The 22,090-nt window shown below is 54.8% G+C and overlaps 2 protein-coding genes and 2 long non-coding RNA genes across 4 annotated transcripts in view; 2 read left to right on the top strand and 2 right to left on the bottom strand.

Moving 5' to 3' along the window:
• Positions 1-22,090, top strand: part of LOC125320969 (zinc finger protein 208-like) — a 430,705-nt gene that overhangs the window by 101,134 nt on the left and 307,481 nt on the right. The window lies entirely within an intron of this gene.
• LOC125321023 lies at positions 1,069-15,584 on the bottom strand. The gene is made up of 3 exons (XR_007201400.1): positions 15,574-15,584; positions 5,664-5,671; positions 1,069-1,183 (listed from the first exon to the last, which is right to left on the bottom strand). It is a non-coding gene; the product is annotated as an uncharacterized LOC125321023 (long non-coding RNA).
• On the top strand, positions 7,790-9,628 carry LOC125321020. The gene is made up of 5 exons (XR_007201396.1): positions 7,790-7,831; positions 8,409-8,444; positions 8,570-8,608; positions 9,006-9,074; positions 9,489-9,628. It is a non-coding gene; the product is annotated as an uncharacterized LOC125321020 (long non-coding RNA).
• Positions 16,434-22,090, bottom strand: part of LOC125320964 (zinc finger protein ZFP2-like) — a 28,638-nt gene continuing 22,981 nt past the window's right edge. The window contains exon 5 of the mRNA XM_048293398.1: positions 16,434-16,949. Coding sequence (XP_048149355.1) covers positions 16,434-16,949 — 516 coding nt within the window. The remainder of the gene's footprint in view (positions 16,950-22,090) is intronic.

Here is a 22,090-nt window from a genome sequence, read left to right as displayed (position 1 = left end):
CTAGCTGTGTTGCAGTTAGTTAGAAGAGGAAGGAATTTGGGCCCAGCTAGAGTTAATTAAAATGGTTAAGAGAGCTGGACCTGAAACAGTTTTCAAGATGTAAGGAATTGCTTATGGAATAATTGCTGATCTGTCATTTATATGTTTGCTTAGCTGTGCTTAGAATGAGGAACAGAAACATTGATAAGTTGGTCTGGGGAACAAGGGCAATTACCAGTTTCCTCCCTCTGTGGGAACCTATTCAAAAGTCACGCAAGAGGAAACTTAGAGATGTGGGTGGGGATGTTGCTGGCAGGTTGTTCTCCAGCTCAGGAGGCAATGTTTCCAATGTTCCTTCCCTCTCCTTGCTGCTTTTTCCCCCGTTGGTTAGTACAAAAAGTCTCGGGAGACAGCTGTCTTCTCCCACACTTGGTTGAGTTTTAAGATGTTCTTACACCTCCCATAGCCTGGGAAAACCCTCCCAAACCGTAGGAAAACGAACACACTCCTTAGTGTCAAACACACCCGATGTGTAAAACTCCAGTGTCACCAGTTCAAATGCATTTTCTGCCAAGTTAGGGAGGCCAGATGGTAAATTTAGAGAGCACAGGTAGGCCCTGTTTTTACACAAGGAATCTAGATTAAAAGTTTTAGATGCCAGGTCCACCCAATCAAAATGGGAAGTTTGGGTGCCGGTCAATGCCTGGTACAGGCGTATCGATGGACACATTTTAGAGATCCGGATAGTTAAAGTGTCCAAAATTTTAGGAGAGGAGGAATAAGATCGGCAGTAGACCTCTCAATAAATTACCGGATCTTGCCAGGCACCAATCCCTGGGCCGGAATTCGGGTAAAAAGCTGCACGGTCCTTACATAAAATTTGTTCAACTGTTTAGCAGGAGATTGTTGACTGGAGATTCCAATGATACCATGCCGGGGCAGAAGTCGGCTTCATTACACTTCAAAGGGCATACAGTGGTACCATGAGGAGGAGAGACCTTTGCAGCAGTGCCCACTTCGTAACAGGTATCTCCTCAGAAGATGGTAGTTACGCTGGCCGCTTACTCGCGCTTCATTGAATTTCTTCACTTTGACATTCAGAGCACTGGGCAGAAATCACATGGCGTCAACACCCGCCTCGGGCCTTCGCGATGCTTTGTTTTAATTAAACAGTCGGATTCCCCTGGTCCACACCAGTTCTAAGCTGGCTGCTTTCTGATGTAGGAAGCAAATAGAGTCAATTTTTGGCCTGTGGTTTTGTTGTAATCCAGGGACAGTTTCCAAAATGATGCAATTTGTGGTGAAAAACCAGGAACGTGCCTCAGCATCGGGATGTTGCACACTGAGTACAGAGCTGTTTGTGGTGGTTGTGATCAAGAAAACAACTGGAATTCTTGTCCCTACTTCACTCTTTCTCCCTCTCTCTCTGGGAATGAGTCTCCAACACTCCCTGCAGCTCTGCTTTCCATGATCTGCTCCTCTGGAGTTGGGCTTGGCCAGCTGAGCAGCGGGAAGCAAGAGGATAATGGACCATTCCAACTGCAGACTTCCTTTTTGTAGCCTCTGGATTTCCAGCATTTAGAAACGGTCATGTTTTAAACTGTCTGACCAAATCCCACAGGTCTCACTTCTGCCCTGGCAGAAAATCCTCCTGTGGCCCTGTTTGGGAACGGACCCTCGGAAACACCTCACTGCAGATGAGTTTTGGTTGGTTTTGCTAAGAGATGACAAGAAGATCAGCACAAGGAGGAAGGCTGAGGGAGAGGGAAGGACCAATTCCTTCCTTTTGTCTTCCCATTGCAAAGTCTCCTACAGAGGTTGTGCTGCAGCCAGAGACTTGCCGGGCCAAGGGCTGAGGGAAACGATTCAGCTGAGGCACTTGAGGCATCTTGTCCCCAGTTTGTAGCCCTGGATCTGGGAGGGGACTCAGCTGCCCCCCCTGCACCCCACAACCCCCCTGAAATGGGGGATTCATCCCGCCTCTGCCAGGTGCTTCTTATCCATCCCTAGCCTGGGTGCTCCTAGTCTGAGCTCCCATGGTCATTCCTGGTGGTGGGGAGCAGGAGGGAGGAGTTCAGAGCAAACCTGGGAGGTGCCAGCAGGCTCAGAGATGTGTGGAGGTGACAGTGAGACAGTGACGGGATGTGCAGATGGTCACGGGGACAGGACAACACCTCGGGGATCAACTTCTTGGAGATTTGGGGGAATTTCCTTAGGAAAGCACACACGGACACAGACACACGGACACAGAGCGTAGCTTTGCCAAAAGGGTGTATTGATTAGTCAGGGGCAAATGGCCCTGGGCTCAAAGGGTTCAGGGGATTCCTCCAGGGATGATCATCTCCTCATTCCACTAGTAGGGAAAAGGACACGGTTGTCCCCACAACTTGCAATCCTGAAAGACATTCGCAGAAGGTGACCTCTGGTGCCCACTGGGACATGAGAGGGGCCTTGGCCCCAGCCCTCTCCCTGCAGGCACTGCTCACCTAGGCATCCAGAGAGGCAGCCAGGCGCTTCACCCGCAGAACTTCCTCCAGCTTTTTACGCAGAGCAGGCTGGGGACAAAGGCAGCGTTAGAGACACACTGGGGGCACTGGGCTGCACTGGGAGGAAAAGGGAAAGCAAAGGGGTCCTTGGGGAAGGGGCCTGCGGGCAGCAATGGGGTGCAGGAGCTGCTGTGCTCCTGCCCAGCGGCAGTGGGGTCCTGGCCAAGAGGCACAGCTGGGGCAGGGGCTGTGGCCTGGGCCTTGCAGAGGGTGCTGGGGGGCCTGGGATGGGAATGCAACAGGGGCCCTGGGCAAGGGGTTCCCTGGGAAGGATCCGTGGGGCAGGGGAGGTGTCTGGGGTGTCAGCAGGGCTGCACTGGGCTGTGCTGGGGCAGCATGGGATGGCCTGGGGTGTGGTGGGCGTGCGAGGGGAGGGTCTGACACCGGCAGAACTCCTGGTACCCACTTAAGGTGTCTTCAGGATGTCGACATTGACTACATCCACCTGCAGAGAGACCAGGAGATCTCGCTGGTCACTGGGATGTCCCCAGTGCCAGCAAGGGATGGGGGGAACCAAAGTGCCCCCCAATTACCAGAGGGGATGCCCTCCAGTCCCAGCCCCCCACTCACCTCCTGGAGATCATCTTGGGTTCCTTCCAGGAGTGCCTGGGAAAGGACAACAAAGGCTTGGTCTGGATTGGACCTTGTGGGGCTGAGGGGGGAACACGGGTGCAGGGAGCAGGGCGGAGGCAAAGGGATGGGAATTCAGGGCCTCCAAGGAGATCTGTTTGGAGCTGGGGGAGACCCAAAGACACTGACCTGGGGTAAACTGAGGAGCCAAGGGACGTGGCTGGGGCCGTGGAAGGGGCACGGTGTAAGGTACAGGGCAGGAGAAAGGAATTGTGGTGTAGGGACATGGGAGTGCAAGGGAGGGGCTTGGTGGGGAAAGAAGAACGGGGATGGGCAAGGACAAAAGCGACAGGACTGAGAGAGGGTTTGGGAGCTGGGGGTGAGTCCAGGAATGGTATCAGGAGACAGCGCTGCAGTGGCCAGGAAGAAAGGCAAAGGACTGGGGGGGGCATGGAAGGAAAGGGCTTGGGAATGGTCAGTGGGAGGGCATTTGGGGAGGCTGGCTAGGACATAGAGGAGAGAGCCAGGAGGAAATTCCTGAAGGGACACCAAAAGGGTGGGATGAGAGGCCAGAAAGGGCAGGGTGTGGGGACCTGTTTGGCTGGTGCCTCACCTTGGCCTGTGCCAGGAGGCACAGCAGGATGGAGAAGAGCAGGGCCACGCTGAGCACAGCCACCTTCATCTTCCTCTCGCACTGGGCAGCGCTGGCTGAGGCTGCACCGGGCCAGGAGCACCTTTATCCCTGCCGGGACTCCTCCCTGCACCCTCCCCGACAGCCCCCAGGCCAAAGCCCGGCTTGGCACAGCCCCCAGCCCTGGCCACAAGCCCGGCCCTGGCACAGAGTCCATCCCACCTGCGGCACGCATCCAGCCCCCTTGCCTGGCATCCCTCCAGCTTCCTGCACGGGGCAGCTGCCCCTGGAATGGCCCAGGCACCTGCGAGGGCCAAGGCCCTGGGGGGGGTAGGGAGCCAAAGGCAGCTGGGGACCCTGTGGGGACAACCCCCACTCCACCACAATCCATCCTCCTGCAGCCCCCACAGCCAGATCCCCCATCTCCCGCTGCCCCTTCCCTCCCAGAGCTTTCCCTGTGGGACATCCCAGAGCTGAGCCCAGTCCCAGACCCAATATGTGGGAGAAGAACAGTGTCATGGGCAATGTGATCAACCCCATAACTGGGATCTCCAGTCACTAGAGACACTGGGGAGCACTGGGGAGCACTGGGGGTGGTGATCAGCTGCATACAATGCTGAGGCTTGGGGAATTACTCAGGTGTGGCACTTCCTAAATTCACACCACCTCGTTTTCTTGCATTGCAGGCCTCAAACCGGTCCCATCTCCAGCTCCAGAGCAGAGTCCAGAGGGGAAGATGCCCTACCCAGACCCTCACACTGTCACACCTGGGCACACCAGAGCACCTGGGGCCCGCTCTGCACAGCTGCCCCACACATGTGTGCTTCCAGGACCCCATCTGTGGGATATGCCCAGCTGTACTACCCATCCCCAACAAGGCTCAGACGCCAGCACTGTCCCTGCCTGGGACATGCCCACAGCTCCCCAAGTCCCTTGTTCCCACAGAGGGTCTCTGCAATGTCCTGGCCCTGGGCCCAGGCCAGCACTGGACCTGAGCAGGAAGTGCCCATCCAAGGGGAAGTGGAGAAAGAGGAGCTTGTCCCCAGGCAGCCACTTGGAGCTAATTGGGCAAAGAGAGGTGTCCTGGGAGGAGGAGGGATGATGGTCCCCTGCCAGCATCTCTGATAAGCCCTGTTTGCCCAGGGCCCAAGGCACCATGAAGACATTCAGACATCTTGGCCTTCCTAGGGATGTGCAGCTCCTTGGGCAAGTTCCAGAGCAAAGAGTCAAGGCAGGCGCCTGAAATGCTTTCCCAGCTGGCCCACAACACATCTCAGATGGACCCACAGTGTCCCTGGGAAAGAGAGAAGCAGAACCCTTCACTAATGCCCTGGAATGTCAAACAGGAATCACAGCCAGGGACAGCTCTCGGGAATCACTTCCCTGTGGGTTTTTCCTTCTTGGTGATGCCATGATGATTTTTTGCCTTTTTTATCTATACCTTTTATATACCCTTTTATATAGCTTTTATGTGTCCTCAGTGCTTTTAGCATGCATACTTGTAGTTCCTTAAGCCTGATAATTTAGCATAGTCCTAATATTCCGTTAAGCCAGGAGAACAAACATCTTGGAAGCCTCACACTTAGGGCCAGAAAGTCCTATGCTATCCTGAGAAACCAAGGTCCTCCCTAGAACATATTCTGCAAACTAAGATAGGGCCATCCAGGGCGGAATTCCTCGGGATGGGGGGATATCACACTATTAATTTAAGCTTCTCATTGGGGAATCTTTGATAGATATGCTAATTTGCAAGGTCTATAAATTGTACACACGATCCATCGTGTGTGGGCATTTTGGGTGCATTTCCATGTGCATTTTGGTGCATTCCACCTGGACGAAGTCATGCACCTTAAGATCCTTAAATAAATACCAAGGTAAAAAGCCTTTTTCCCTTAAACCGTGTTTGGTTCTTAATTTTAAGACCAGGGAAAGGCAACATTGGAAGCTGGGACAGGCATCTGGATCCACCTGAGAACAAAGCAAGAGACACTGGGAATCTTTGAGCCTCAGGCAAGGCTCCCATGGGCTTCAGAACCCAAAGCAGATTTTTACCCACAGCCTTTGATTTGCAGCTTGGGTGTCCTCAAAAGATTTCTCCTCACACCTTTCTAGGCAGATCACTAAACCAGAGCAGGATTTTCCTGTCCCAGGGGCTGCTCGATGGTTTTGGAAGTGGATGGGTCTGGGAAGCACAGCTGGAAGGAATGTGGCACATCTCAGACAGAGGAGGAGTTTGCAGAGGAACCGTGGGAGCCTGTTGGAAGCTCGGGGGCTCATTGGGAGAGACCAGATCCCTCTCAAGAAACGGGACACCCGTGTTCCGGCCAGCCTGGGAAGGAGGACTTGAAACTGGCAACGACAGGGGAAGGGCAGAGTTCCAGAGAGCACCCAGACAGCAAGACAAGGATCCCATGGGGATAATTCAGGAAAGGAAGGCAGCCCAGGAAATGGCCACAAGACAGGTCAAGGGGGTGTCCTCTTGCATCCCTCCTGGGATACAGACACTCTCCAATGCCTTGCTGAAGGGCCTGGATCCCAAATCATGAGGGATGGGAAGAAAACCCAGAGACTGAGAGATGTGCGGTTGTGAGACTTGGATGTCTCCAAGAGATGGAGGGATGGCTCCATGGTTGCAGTGCTCTTGGGAATGGCTCCAGGGGTTTCAGAAAAGCAGGACAGGAAGGGGAGTGGTGGAGTTGCCATTTTTGAAGGGTAAGTTCAGTCCTCAGGAATCTCTGACCCAGGAGAGCAGGGAGAAGGAATGGTGAAACAAAGACATTCCCATGGCTCTGCCTTCCTGTGTCCCCAGCTCTGCCCCCCTCTACAGGCTCTCCCTGCTGCCAGGCCTGCAGGGAGCCCAGGCTTCCAGGCTGCCTTCAGCTCCTCTATGCACAGACTTCCCCTCAACCCAAAATGTCTGAATGTCTTCCTGGTGCCTCGGGCCCTGGGCAAACAGGGCTTATCAGAGATGCTGGCAGGGGACCATCATCCCTCCTCCTCCCAGGACACCTCTCTTTGCCCAATTAGCTCCAAGTGGCTGCCTGGGGACAAGCTCCTCTTCCTCCACTTCCCTTTGGATGGGCACTTCCTGCTCAGGTCCAGCGCTGGCCTGGGCCCAGGGCCAGGACATTGCAGAGACCCTCTGTGGGGACAAGGGCCTTGGGGAGCTGTGGGCATGTCCCAGGCAGGAACAGTGCTGGCGTCTGAGCCTTGTTGGGGATGGGTATTACAGGTGGGCATATCCCACAGATGGGGTCCTGGAAGCACACATGTGTGGGGCAGCTGTGCAGAGCGGGCCCCAGGTGCTCTGGTGTGCCCAGGTGTGACAGTGTGAGGGTCTGGGTAGGGCATCTTCCCCTCTGGACTCTGCTCTGGGGCTGGAGATGGGACTGGTTTGAGGCCTGCAATGCAAGAAAACGAGGTGGTGTGAATTTAGGAAGTGCCACACCTGAGTAATTCCCCAAGCCTCAGCATTGTATGCAGCTGATCACCACCCCCAGTACTCCTGAGCGCTCCCCAGTGTCTCCAGTGACTGGAGATCCCAGTTATGGGGTTGATCACATTGCCCATGACACTGTTCTTCTCCCACATATTGGGTCTGGGACTGGGCTCAGCTCTGGGCTGTCCCACAGGGAAAGCTCTGGGAGGGAAGGGGCAGCGGGAGATGGGGGATCTGGCTGTGGGGGCTGCAGGAGGATGGATTGTGGTGGAGTGGGGGTTGTCCCCACAGGGTCCCCAGCTGCCTTTGGCTCCCTATCCCCCCCAGGGCCTTGGCCCCCGCAGGTGCCTGGGCCATTCCAGGGGCAGCTGCCCCGTGCAGGAAGCTGGAGGGATGCCAGGCAAGGGGGCTGGATGCGTGCCGCAGGTGGGATGGACTCTGTGCCAGGGCCGGGCTTGTGGCCAGGGCTGGGGGCTGTGCCAAGCCGGGCTTTGGCCTGGGGGCTGTCGGGGAGGGTGCAGCGAGGAGTCCCGGCAGGGATAAAGGTGCTCCTGGCCCGGTGCAGCCTCAGCCAGCGCTGCCCAGTGCGAGAGGAAGATGAAGGTGGCTGTGCTCAGCGTGGCCCTGCTCTTCTCCATCCTGCTGTGCCTCCCGGCACAGGCCAAGGTGAGGCACCAGCCAAACAGGTCCCCACACCCTGCCTTTTCTGGCCTCTCATCCCACCCTTTTGGTGTCCCTTCAGGAATTTCCTCCTGGCTCTCTCCTCTATGTCCTAGCCAGCCTCCCCAAATGCCCTCCCACTGACCATTCCCAAGCCCTTTCCTTCCATGCCCCCCCCAGTCCTTTGCTTTTCTTCCTGGCCACTGCAGCGCTGTCTCCTGATACCATTCCTGGACTCACCCCCAGCTCCCAAACCCTCTCTCAGTCCTGTCGCTTTTGTCCTTGCCCATCCCCGTTCTTCTTTCCCCACCAAGCCCCTCCCTTGCACTCCCATGTCCCTACACCATAATTCCTTTCTCCTGCCCTGTACCTTACACCGTGCCCCTTCCACGGCCCCAGCCACGTCCCTTGGCTCCTCAATTTACCCCAGGTCAGTGTCTTTGGGTCTCCCCCAGCTCCAAACAGATCTCCTTGGAGGCCCTGAATTCCCATCCCTTTGCCTCCGCCCTGCTCCCTGCACCCGTGTTCCCCCCTCAGCCCCACAAGGTCCAATCCAGACCAAGCCTTTGTTGTCCTTTCCCAGGCACTCCTGGAAGGAACCCAAGATGATCTCCAGGAGGTGAGTGGGGGGCTGGGACTGGAGGGCATCCCCTCTGGTAATTGGGGGGCACTTTGGTTCCCCCCATCCCTTGCTGGCACTGGGGACATCCCAGTGACCAGCGAGATCTCCTGGTCTCTCTGCAGGTGGATGTAGTCAATGTCGACATCCTGAAGACGCCTCAGGTGGGTACCAGGAGTTCTGCCGGTGTCAGACCCTCCCCTCACACGGCCACCACACCCCAGGCCATCCCATGCTGCCCCAGCACAGCCCAGTGCAGCCCTGCTGACACCCCAGACACCTCCCCTGCCCCACGGATCCTTCCCAGGGAACCCCTTGCCCAGGGCCCCTGTTGCATTCCCATCCCAGGCCCCCCAGCACCCTCTGCAAGGCCCAGGCCACAGCCCCTGCCCCAGCTGTGCCTCTTGGCCAGGACCCCACTGCCGCTGGGCAGGAGCACAGCAGCTCCTGCACCCCATTGCTGCCCGCAGGCCCCTTCCCCAAGGACCCCTTTGCTTTCCCTTTTCCTCCCAGTGCAGCCCAGTGCCCCCAGTGTGTCTCTAACGCTGCCTTTGTCCCCAGCCTGCTCTGGATGAAAAGCTGGAGGCTCTTCTGCGGCAGAAGCGCCTGGCTGCTGCTCTACATGGATAGGTGAGCAACACTCGGGGGTCTCGTGGCCCCAGAGGGTCCTGGGGGTTTCTGGAGGGATCCCAGAACCTGCTGGGTGTTGCCAGAACTTGGGGACGGCAAAGGGACATGGTGGGGGGTTGTCCCAGATCCGTGTCCCAAGTGTGCTGGACAGAGCGGCCCCTAAGTCTTTCCTTGTCACTGGGGAGCTGTTGGGAACCCGACAGTCCCCATGTGGGCAGCAGGATTACCTGGAGATTTTGGGGCATCCTGGGGCTTGGGGGGGTCTTGGGGTTCTGTGGATCTGAGGAGCAAAATCCTGTCCTGGGTCTATCCAGGGCTCCAATTCCCTTCTCCTTCATGACAGGCATGGGGACGAGGACCCTCTCCCATCCCATTGGACACAGGGGGATCACATTTTGATGTCTGTGTTTTTAGATTGAACCAGGTGGGGAAAACCATGTCCTGTCCCCCTCCCGTGGAATGAGGAGATGATGATCATCCCTGGAGGAATCGCCTGATCCCCTGTGAGCCCTGGGCCTTTTTCCTCAAATGGCCAATAAACCCCTTCAGCAAATTTACACTCCGTGTCCATGTGTCTGTGTCCGGGCGTGTTTTCCAAAGGAAATTCCCCCAAATCTCCAAGAAGTTGATCCCCGAGGTGTTGTCCTGTCCCCCTGACCATCTGCACATCCCATCACTGTCTCACTGTCACCTCCACACATCTCTGAGCCTGCTGGCACCTCCCAGGTTTGCTCTGAACTCCTCCCTCCTGCTCCCCACCACCAGGAATGACCATGGGAGCTCAGACCAGGAGCACCCAGGCTAGGGATGGATAAGAAGCACCTGGCAGAGGCGGGAGGAATCCCCCATTTCAGGGGGGTTGTGGGGTGCAGGGGGAGCAGCTGAGTCCCCTCCCAGATCCAGGGCTACAAACCAGGGACAAGATGCCTCAAGTGCCTCAGCTGAATCGTTTCCCTCAGCCCTTGGCCCGGCAAGTCTCTGGCTGCAGCACAACCTGTGCAGGAGACTTTGCAATGGGAAGACAAAAGGAAGGAACTGGTCCTTCCCTCTCCCTCAGCCTTCCTCCTTGTGCTGATCTTCTTGTCATCCCTTAGCAAAACCAACCAAAAGTCATCTGCAGTGAGGTGTTTCCGAGGGTCCGTTCCCAAACAGGGCCACAGGAGGGTTTTCTGCCAGGGCAGAAGTGAGACCTGTGGGATTTGGTCAGACAGTTTAAAACATGACCATTTCTAAACGCTGGAAATCCAGAGGCTACAAAAAGAAAGTCTGCAGTTGGAATGGTCCATTATCCACCCTCTTCCCGCTGCTCAGCTGGCCAAGCCCAACTCCAGAGGAGCAGATCATGGAAAGCAGAGCTGCAGGGAGTGTTGGAGACTCATTCCCAGAGAGAGAGGGAGAAAGAGTGAAATAGGGACAAGAATTCCAATTGTTTTCTTGATCACAACCACCACAAACAGCTCTGTACTCAGTGTGCAACATCCCGATGCTGAGGCACACTCCTGGTTTTTCACCACAAATTGCATCATTTTGGAAACTGTCCCTGGATTACAACAAAACCACAGGCCAAAAATTGACTCCGTTTGCTTCCTACATCAGAAATCATTAAACCTCTACCAAGATGCGTTTCCCTGCAGCAGAAAAGGCCACTTGATTCCTTTTGTGCTGACTTTCTCCTGAGTTCACGACTTCAGATCAACTGAAAGTGTCCCGCTACCACCAAAGGTGGCCGCCAACAGCCAGGATCCAACCCCCGAGTCACCATCAAACGCGCTGGAGCCGCGCCTTCCGCAGCCCAGCAGCAATTCCTGCCGCTGCCCCCTGCTCTGGGTCAGCCTGACGGGCATGGTTCTGGTGTGTGGGGCCAGCTCCCACAGGACACAGCGCTCAGACCCGCTCTATGTCCCGCAGCTTGGGCATCTCAGGTGCTGCTCCACAGCTGCGGGGCCATTTCCCACTCTTTTTTCACCAATGTTCCACCGCTGCTGCACTGAATCACAGAATCCCAGAATTACCCAGGTTGGAAAAGACCTGTGATATCATCCAGTCCAACCTATGACCCAACACCACCTTGACACCAGACCATGGCAGCAAGTGCCACATCCAGTCTTTCCTTAAATACCTCCAGGGACGGCGACTCCACCACCTCCCTGGGCAGCCCATTCCAATGCCCAATCACCCTTGCTGTGAAGAAACTCTTTCTAATCTCCAGCCTAAACCTCCTCTGCTGCAGCTCAAGGCTGTGTCCTCTTGTCCTGTCTCTGGTCCCTGGGAGAAGAGACCGAGCCCCACCTGGCTGCCCCCTCCTGTCAGGGAGTTGTAGAGAGTGAGAAGGTCCCCCCTGAGCCTCCTCTTCTCCAGGATAAACAACCCCAGCTCCCTCAGCTGCTGCTCACGGGACTTGCATTCCACCGCTGTTCCACTGTTGCTCCGTGGCTGCTGCTGCTGCTGCTGCTGTTCCAGCGCAGCTGCAAAACCTCCCCTGGTGCTGCTCCCACTCCAGTGCTGCTCGTCTGTGACACTGCGGGGCCTCCTGGAACCGTGGGGACATTGTGACACCGCGGGGACACATGGAAGCAAAGGAACCCTGTGCCACTCCAGGATCTTGTGGAATCCACAGGCCCTGGGGCACTGTGGGGCCTCATGGAACCAAGGATCCATTGTGATCCCTGAGGGCCTCGTGGTTCCCAGGGAGCCTTGTGACACTGTGGGGCCTCATGGAACCAAGGATCCATTGTGATCCCTGAGGGCCTCGTGGTTCCCAGGGATCCTTGTGACACTGTGGGGCCTCATGGAACCAAAGATCCATTGTGACACTGCAGGGCCTCATGGAACCAAAGGGACCCTGGGACAATGTGAGACCTGATGGCAGAAAGGGGGAGCCTGTGACAATGTGGGGCCTCATGGAGCCAAGGCGACCCTGACATAATGTGGGACCTCGCAGCAGAAAGGGGACTCTGTAACAATGTGGGGCCTCGTGGAACCAAGGACCATTGTGACACCACAAGGGCTCATGGCACCAGAGGGATCCTGTGACACCGTGCGACCTCGTGGCCCAAAGGAGAAACCTGTGACACTGTGGGGCCTCAGGGAATCAAGGGGTCTCTGAGACACGGTGGGGCTCCTGGTTCTCAGTCTCTTCTGACACTTGTCTCCATCTACACAGAAGCCAAACAGGGCAGCCTGAGCCTCTGCATCCAGAATATTCCTGTCTCCATGGCAGGATGCTCCTGCTCCCAGTGGTGCTGTGTGTTCCCTCTGCTCCCTGGGGGAATTGCATCCTACAAGAGACACAGCGACCACTCCGGTAGCCGACACCACAGGGCAGGGCCTCCTTCTGGGTGGCAGCAGAGACATCTTTCACTCCATCAGAATGCTCAGAGCCCCGTCCAATGTGGTCTGGAATGTTTCCAGGGACGGGGCATCCACCAGCTCGCTGGCAAATCTGTGCCAGTGTTTCACCACTCTCAGCATTAGAATTTTCCCTTTTCTCTGCTCTGAACCCACTCTCTTTCAGTTGAAAACAATCTCCCCTTGTCCCCTTGGCACAGGCCCTACGGAAACATTTCTCCACATGTTTCCGAGGAGGTGCTTTGAAGTCTGAAAGGTCACACTGGGGTGTCCCCACGGCCTTTTCTGCTCCAGACTGAACAGGTCCAACTGTCCCAGCCTGTCTCTGTCACAGAGCTGCTCCAGTCCCCCGAGCATCTTGGTGGCCTCCTCTGGAAGTGTTCCACGACCTCCGAGTCTTTCCTGTGCTGAGGACCCTCTTGTCAATTGTTTTTACAGAAGACGCAGCATGGGGTGGCCCCTGCCAGGCCGCTGAGCAGGGACAAGGAGGCACTGAGGCCCCAGGGCTGCAAGGGTCACTTGTCTCCTGCTGGCCTCAGGGCCAGGGCCAGCAGCCGTGGCCAAAGTGCTGCACAAGTTGGCTCTGTCAGGGCCTTGCAGCTGCTGCCCATCCCTCTGCCCTCTGCAGCCCAGGCTGTCCCACGCTGTCCCTGCCCTGCGCCTCTGTCCCTGCAGGCTGTCCTCTTCCCCCCGGCTGCTCCAACTTGCCGGCCCCTTCCTTTGCTGGCAGCTCTGCGTCCTGCCTGCCTCTGCCTGGGCACACAAAGCCTTGGGCTGCTCCAGACTCCTTCTGGGGGACGTGTTGCAGCACAGCACTTCCCTGGGAGGGAAAGACCTTTCTCCTGGTGTCCAGTCTGGAGCTGCCCAGCTGCCCTTGGTGCCATTATTTCTTTGTCAGGCTGTTTTATACAATGAAGAAAAGCTCCTCCATCTTTGAAACCTCCCTTCAAGCCCTCCCAGGCTACTTCTCTTCTGTCCTCAGTCTCCACAGAACTGAGCCCAGGGCCCTCAGCTTCCACCTGCTGGTTTTGTGTTGAGGCCTCCAAAGCCCATCTTGGGAGATTTTTGGGTTCTCTCTAAGGTCTTTGAAAATGGAAACATAGTGATCGAGGTCCAAGATAAATGGAGTGTTATTTTTTCCCAAACCTTGCAGTGACAGAACAAGGGGCAATAGCTTTAAACTGAATGAGGGGGAATTTAGATTTGATCTAAGGAGGGAATATTTGACAGTGAGAGTGGCACAGAACTGCAGCTGTGCAAGGCAGAGAACGATGCTCCATCCCAAAATTCTTCAAGGTCAGGAGGTTTGTGCCAACCCCTCCACTCCCCAAGGATGGAATTCCTGTTGTGGGGGTTCTCTGATGTGCTGCGTGACCTCACAAAGCTTCTGGCCAGAATGTCTGCTGGGGGCCAGCCAGGCTGCTGCAGTGGCAGTGACCTCACAGCCATCACCATTCCGGCCCTGTCCCCTGGGCCTGGCTCTCCCCTTTCCTCTCTCCTGGTCTTGTCTCTGCAGGGATGAGTGGTTTTGTGATGAACACCTTGTCCCCAAGATATTCCTGAGACCAATCATTTGTCAGTCAGGCCCATGTCACAGCAGTGACCTCATTTTCAACTCGCTCAACTCCTCATCTCTGCTGGAGCCCACATTGAGCAGCCAAAGCCAGCCCCTGCTCTGGCCTTTCCCTCTGCCCTGCCCCAGGGCCTGACAGAGCCAGGCTGCCGCAGGTGACCTTGAGGTTGTGCAGGGCTCAGGCACAGGGGCTGTGCCAGACTCAGTGCTGAGCTCACACTCTGTGGGGTGGAGCAGAGCCCAGCCAGAATCACCCCCTGAAGCAGCAGCTCTGCAGTGGTGGCCACTGGGCCGGCTTGGCCAGGGAGGCTTCTGGCCATGCCCTGCAAGGAGCTGCTGCTGCCAAGGTGCCTTTGGTGTCTCAGGCTCTCCCTGGCACAGCTCCCACTCTGGCACTCTGCACTGAGGCCTTCAATGTCTTGGGCTGGCCTGGGGCTTCTCCTGCAGCAAGGTCTGCCCTGGTCATGGCACAGGAAAGGCAGTTCCTGCTGGAGCAGGAGGCTCTGCCTGGAATGGGCTCAAACAGCTCCAACAAGGCCCTGTTTGCAGAGCCCCCAGTGGGGAATGCAGAAGGGAGGTCCCGCTGCTTTTGGGTGGGAAGAATGCAGAACCCAGCCTGACTCCTCCATTTCAAAGTTCAACATCCTCAGAGGGAGCTGCAGCTGTGGCAGAGCTGGTAAAATCCCTGGAGAAAGGAACAACCAACCGAGTGACGCCACTGAGAGCTTCTCCAGAGCTGTGGAGTTGGCACAGCCTGGGCACATCTGACTGACAGGGCAGCACATCAGACTAGAAAAGCCCCGTCCCAAATTTTAATGGCAACGTCTTCTGACATTTCCCTTCTTGGGGGTGGTGGAGATCCCTCCCTGGAGTGGGGACACTCCTCAAGGTCACTGCTCAAGGCCGAGTCACAGACATTTGCCTACGGTCATTGATCTGGGTGAGTGACATCAATCTCTGCTTAAGGACTGGTTTTGCTTTAATACAAGTGCTTCAAAATTGCGTCCTAGAGCACTAGATTGTAATAGTTGTTACAGCTCCTATACTGTGCAGTACATAATTCTGATTGAGATCTTTTTCTCTAATCATGAGGGTAATCAATTAGATCTGTATTTATATAAATAGATCTGATTTGCTATTACTCATCCCGTGGGACAATTTACATAAAGCTTCAATTCCACCTGTCTAATCCTTGCCAAAAAACCATAAACCCTTGCCAAAATCTGGGGCTGGGATTGGATCCGGCCGTTCCCAGGCTCCCCTCACTGAAGGAGTTTAGAAAGCCCGGGGGTCCTGGAGGGATTTGGGGATCTATGGGGAGTGTTTGGGGGTCCCTTCTGCACCTCATGACCCAATGGCAGCTTCTCTAATAAACATCACCTGAAGCTCCCACTCTGCCCATGACAGGCACGCTGTGAGTGTCTGTGACATCCCGGCTCTAGGGCAGCCTGGGGACTCCTGGATGTCACCATGGAACCCCTGTGAGTGTCCGTCACCTCACGGTTCTTTAGGAGCACGGGGATTTCACCACTGGACTCCTGTCACTGACTGTGACATCCCGGCTCCTTGTCAGCATACAGACACGTCTGTTGTCACCATGGAGCCCCTGTGAGTATGTGTGAGCTCATGGCCCTTTGGAAGAAGACACCCTTTGCATTTCACATGAAACCCCTGTGACCGGGTCTTTAGCAGCCCAGAGACCCCTGAGATGTCACCGTGGAGTCCCTGTGGCTGTGTGTGACTAATGCATCTTTAGGAGCCTAGAGACCCCTAGGATATCACCGTGGAGCCTCTGTCACTGCCAGTGACCTCGTGGCTCTTTAGCAGCCTGGAGACACTTGGAATGTCACCGTGGAGCCCTTGTGAGTACCTGTGACAGATCAATGCCCCAGCAACATGAAGTCCCCTGGGATGTCACCATGCAATGGCTTTGACTGCCTCTGACCCCACGGCTTTTTATCATCCCAAGAAAAGCCTGGGATGTCACCACGGAACCCCTTTGACTGCTTGTGCCGTGGTTTAGGAATGATATTCCCCCATTTCATGCTCCTACTAAAACCGTGGCGCCTCTCACTCCCCTACTGCCTCCCATGGAAAGCACAAAAGACAAAGATCCTGGGCTGGGATAAGAACAATTTACTGGGAACAACAATGAGATAAGGAACAAACAGGAAGGGCAACAATATTGATAACAGAAGGGATAAGACAAAGAAGTTACTTACAGGGAAAACTGCAACACCACCAACCCTGCCCCTGTGTTCACCCAGGTGCCTGTGGAAAACCAGAATAAGGAGATCACCATCCAGGTGTCTTCCCAACGTGGATCACCAGGAATGTGGGTCACCAGCTCTCTTTGCAAAGTGGGTCCTCTGATGGAGGATGATGATGGGGCAGCAGACAAAGCTTTTCCTGCAGTTGGGGCGGTCCCAGGGCTTCCCTTACCGGTGGCTCTGCCGGTGATTAGTCAAGTAAGAACTCCGAGTGAAGCTCTTCCCACACTCAGGACACTTGTAGGGCCTCTCCCCAGTGTGGATGCGCTGATGGGGGACGAGGCTAGAGTTGCGGCAGAAGCCCTTCCCACAGTCGGGGCAGCGGAAGGGCCTCTCGTCTGTGTGAATCCGCTGATGCAGGAGGAGTTTGGAGCTGTCCCGACACCTCTTGCCACACTCGGGACACTCGTAGGGCTTCTCCCCGGTGTGGATCCTCTGGTGGTGAATCAGGGCCAAGCTCCTGCTGAACCTCTTCCCACATTCCCCACACTTGTAGGGCCGCTCCCCTGTGTGGGTCATCTGGTGGCGGATCAGGCTGGAGCTGACATTGAAGTCCTTCCCACATTCCAAGCACTTGTAGGGCCGTTCCCTGGTATGGATCCTCTCGTGGCGGATCAGGTGGGACCTCCAGCGGAAGCTCTTCCCACATTCACCACACTCATAGGGCTTCTCCGTATCATGAAGCTGCTCATGGACCACCAGGTCCGAGCTCTGGCTGGAGCTCCAGCTGCCATCCCGGCACAGGGTGGGTCTTTCCTCCTTGGAGCACCCTGGCCTGGGTTTGGAGCCCCTCTTTGTATGGCATCTTTGGGGCTTTTCCTTCCCGTTGCGTTCTTGTGACGTGGAGCCACTCAAAACGACCTCTTCCACAAGACTCTGTCGGGGGAATTTGCCCTTCCTGGTCTCCATCCTCAGCTCATTGTCTGGGGGAGGAAGAACAAAGAGAGGATGAGATTTGCTTCCATGTCAGAGGGAAGAGAAAGGAGATCCCCCAGTTCATCCTTGGCAGGATGGCGTCGGCAGCAGGGTTGTCCTGCAGCCAGGGGTGATGCTGGGCTGAGAGATGGAGCAGAAGAGAGGGGGAAAGGGGCAGTGACTTCTGCCTCACCTGTCTGGCTGTCCTGGGGCATCTTCCTCTTCCTCACAGCTTTCTCCTCCATCCGGCCAAGGTTTGGGAATGGGAACTCCTGCAATGGGGAAAAACAAGGTGTGAGCGCATTGGGTTGGGCGTTCCTCCTGCCCAAGTCCATCTCTAGAAGTCACCGGGCCTCTGGTGTCCATAAAAACCTCCAAAACACCAAGATTCAGTTCAAAAGAAGCCTCCTGCGAGTTCCCCCTCTCTGGTCCCTCTACTTTGAGCTTCTGGGGGCTCCCTCGTGTCCCTGCTGCTGGGGGTCCTGAATGTATTGGGTTTCCCCCACCTGCTTGGTCCCCACCCACCCCAGGCTGCCTGGCGTCCCTGGAATTACAAGGCTCCCTCCACTTTGGTCTCCAAACTTGGAGATCCTTTGTGTCCCTCTTCTCTGGCATCCCCTCACTTAGGAATGCTGGGGGGCTTTGGGAGTCCTGGGGTCCCTTCTCCCCTTATTCTCGGCTTCAGGGTGCCAGGGCTTCAAGGCATCCCCCCTTTCCCACTTGAGGGTCCTGGCAATCCTCGAGGTCCCCCCTCTCTGAGGTCCCCACTTCAGGGTGCAGGCAATCACAGGGTTCACCCTCTCCACATTCCCTCTCCTCCAGATTGCCGGCGTTCCCCCAGTCCCGATATTGTTCCTCTCTGCTCTCCTCCCTCTGCAGGTCCCAAGGTGCCCCTGCTCTGGCTCTTCTGGGGGGTCCCACAACCCCCTGGCTCTGGGCTGAAAGCAGCAGTGCCTGACCCAGGAAGGCCAACTCTCACTGTGGGGTCGGGACCTGGCATCCCCCCGCTCACCTTGGGGGCTCTGCTGGCAGCAGCTACCAGGACTGCCAGAAAAACCCTTCCTGGGGACACCCCAGCATCCCCCAGAGGATCTTTTTGCCTCAGCTTTGGAGTCCTGCAAGCTCCAAACAGCCCCTCCCAAAAAACACTGTGCTGCTTTTAAGGGAAACTGGCAGGAGAAATGAACCCGCCTCAACCACCTCAAGAGAGATTTCCGGTCAGGCTCACAATTCATTAAAGAGATTACAATAAACACAGCAATCAAGAGAAAACGGGTTTTAAGCCACAAAGACTGAGTACAACCTGGCACCGTGCTGGTCAGAGTGATGGTGGAGATCCTACCACGTGGTGGTCACAGTCTTGTCAAAAGTGCTGGTCCTGTGGAAGTTCTGCTCCTCCTCTGGATCCCTTGAGCAGCAGTGGTTTCCTAGTTCCCCCAAGCCAGGTTTTATATGCTCAGGTTCAGGTGGAAATGCTCAGTACCTCCCCCAGGTCAGGGAGGTTCACAATGGAATGATGTCACTCTCTGAGTCACAGGATATTTTGGGAGTCCTTGATTGTCTAAGTCCTTGCAGCTGCCCATTCTGCTGGTGGATAATGACCAATTAGCAGAGAAGTCCCCTCAGGCTGGGTGTGACTGCTGGTTGTTGTGGGTTTGTTTTTCTTTTCAGGAATTTTGTCCCATCTGAAAGGAAGAGGCAGTGAGGGCAGGGGGTTGCCCAGGAGACAATTAGGGGCAATTAGGAAACAAAAGAAATGGCCACGCCTCCTCACATACCATGGTGATGGCTCAGCCAGAGAAACCAGAGTTTGGAAGTGGTGGCTGGGGAGTGAGCTCTCTGGCTGGGGGGTTGGTTCTCAGCAATGGCAGAGATCCCATGAGAGGTTGGGGGCAAACCGAGACTTTGCTGATGTGTGGGGTCTGGGCTCTGCCCCCTTTGCTCGGCAATCGGAGGCACAGCGGTCACCTGTGGTGCTCGCAGTGGGTGCCTGTCCTTACCAAGATGGGGCTGCACTGTGCCTTGCTCTTGGCGTCTGCCCCCTTGTTTTACTGCTTCTCCTGGCTGCCGACACCAACTGCTGCTCAATCAGATCTGCTGCCTTCACCACTTCTGCCAGCTGCCGGTGAGTGACGCTGAGGTCCAGTGCTGCCTGATCGGACCTGCCTGCCTTTGCTGTTTGCTGCCCGCTGCCGGGGTTGGTGCTGAGACACATTGCTGTCCCGTGAGGCTGCAAAAGGAGAGCTGTCCCCTGTGCCCTCTTGCCCCAGCTGCCACTGCCAGCTGGAGAGGCTGCTGCATGGAGTTATAGAGGAAGCTGCCGCTGCTGCATCGCGTGAGCAAGAATGCTGAGAAGCGTGGAAGAAAGCTGATTACACAGGATCTGAAAACAGGAAAGGCGTCCTGTTTGTCAGGCTGCAAGCCTTCAGAAAAGAATGACAAACTGTCAAGACAACAGATTTATTAGGGGACTGTAACTGGTTTTTGAGCGAGCAGCTAAAACAGTTTCTCACACTCAAAAGTATGAACGCTCTCTAACTTTACAATAAACCTGATTCACTTACACCTACCTTGTGTCTCTCGCATCCATACATCACAATACCCAACCCGTCATCCTTCATGCTCAAGTACAAGATGGCATCACAGGTACCTGCAGGTAAGTGCAGCCATTCCTTGAGGGTTGATCAAACTTTTAGGTCAAGGGCCTTGAGGAACCCTGCTTTCAGCTCTGAATGGTCAGCCAGGTAGGTCACTTGAGGGATGGTATATGTTTTTGGGCTATCCATTTTTTGATTCCTAGAGTTTGAAGAGGGACTTTACCAATTCACTGTAACCAGAATGTGAGTTTTGTAGATAGGATGCATTTTGCTACACCAATCCAAGGGTCAATCTGCAGGCCCAGATCTTTTTCAGAGTCACCGGGGCCGGTCATGTTCAGGACTGTGCCGGTGATGGTCCAAGCAGTGCAGTTGTTGATGCTAGAAGAGTCCTTTGTTTGCTTGATGGAAAAGCCGTGGCACTCTTCCCCTTGTGTTTTGAGACCGGGGAGATTGCAGAAGGTCTCTAATATCTTGATGTTCTGCTTCATGTTTTCCCAGGAATCGCTCAATAAGACCAGATCGTCTGCAAATGCCATCGCTGTGATGCTGTTCATTCCCCAGTGGTACCCTCTGCCACTCTCTTCCAGCTTGCAAAAGGCAACATTGGGTTGCCCTGTTTGACTCACACCTGGATCTGGATGTGGTCTCTCTGTGTTTTCTTTGTGGTGATATATGTACGGATGTTCTCATACATATTGCTCACCAAGCTGATGATATGAGGCTCCACTTCCCTTTGCTGCAGACCATGTAGGATGTGCTGGTGGCTGACGGTGTCAAAAGCCTTAGTGATGTCCACAAATACAACCCCCAGCGGTTTGTGATATTTTTTGGCAGATCGAATTACTGTTTGCAGGAGTTTCACATTTTCAGAGCATCCTGCCATTCTTATAAAGCCTCTTTGCCTTGGGTTGAGGGAGCATGCTTTAGTCAACCTTGCTGTTAATATTCTGGAGAACAGTCTTAACAGGATGGAGCCAATCATGATGGGTCTCCAGTTATTAATGTCTTGGAAATGTTCTGGTTTGGTTGACTTTGGTGTTAATACAGTCCTGCATCCCCTCACCATGTCCGAGATTTTACCTGATGTTAACCAAAGGTTGAATATCTCCATGGTCTGGGAAAACTCAGGGTCTATCTTCTTGAGGTCCTTTAGGGTAATCCCGTCTGGACCAGGAGCTCAGCTTTTGCTCATCTCCTGCACAGTCTTCTCAGTTTCTTTGGCTGTAATTAAGTCCCTGGAAGCGCTATTGTCAGCTTTCCCATTGAATTTGCAAGTTCCCAAGGCTCTTAAACTTTCCAGGTGTTTCCCATCTGTCTTTAAATGCCACACAAATTTCACTGGGCAGAATTTTGCAGGACAGGCATTCAATGTCATGCAGAGTAATCTTGGCTGATTTCCCCCAATCTAGATGGAATAGGTGCTGGAAGTGCACCTCTCCTGATTGCTCTCTTAGTCAGCCACTTCTGGCAAGGTCTTCAGGAGTTTTCTTCCTGGGTCCCTGCTTTGTTCTTATCTCGGGCTGCTGTTCTTATCTCGGGCTGATGTTCTTATCTGGCTTATCATATTGAGGCATCTGAAGCAGCCCTGGGCTGACTCATTGACCAGTGATGTCATCTGCTGGCCATTAAGTACCTGCTTGAATGCCCATGGGAAGGAGTTGAGTTTCCCAGCTGAAAGACTTTGACTGAAAGTTCTCTGATAATGGGCCCGCAGCTGCCCTTCCCTCTGCTGGTTGATGTTCCCAGCTGTTCCTCCTCATTATCTGGCCAATGACTCATCCCAGCTGCTGTTCCCATGCCCACAGCTGGTTCCCTGGGCAGCAATCTCCTCTTATCACTCATCTGCTTCCCTGTCTTGGACAGAATGTGTTTGGCAATGAGTTTACTGATGGTTTTGTTTCCCCAAAACTGAGCCTTCAACCTTATCAGCAGATGCTCTTCCTCCTTAGACCAACACCTTTTGTGGGTGAAACATGGATTTAAAAGAAACATAAAGAGTTTAGTTATAGGCTAGCTGTGTTGCAGTTAGTTAGAAGAGGAAGGAATTTGGGCCCAGCTAGAGTTAATTAAAATGGTTAAGAGAGCTGGACCTGAAACAGTTTTCAAGATGTTAGGAATTGCTTATGGAATAATTGCTGATCTGTCATTTGTATGTTTGCTTAGCTGTGCTTAGAATGAGGAACAGAAACATTGATAAGTTGGTCTGGGGAACAAGGGCAATTACCAGTTTCCTCCCTCTGTGGGAACCTATTCAAAAGTCACGCAAGAGGAAACTTAGAGATGTGGGTGGGGATGTTGCTGGCAGGTTGT

Source organism: Corvus hawaiiensis, unplaced genomic scaffold (assembly GCF_020740725.1).
Source record: "Corvus hawaiiensis isolate bCorHaw1 unplaced genomic scaffold, bCorHaw1.pri.cur scaffold_32_ctg1, whole genome shotgun sequence".
NCBI classification, from domain to species: domain Eukaryota; kingdom Metazoa; phylum Chordata; class Aves; order Passeriformes; family Corvidae; genus Corvus; species Corvus hawaiiensis.
The sequence above is the reverse complement of the archived record's forward strand: the minus strand, read 5'-3'. Positions and strand labels throughout refer to the sequence as shown.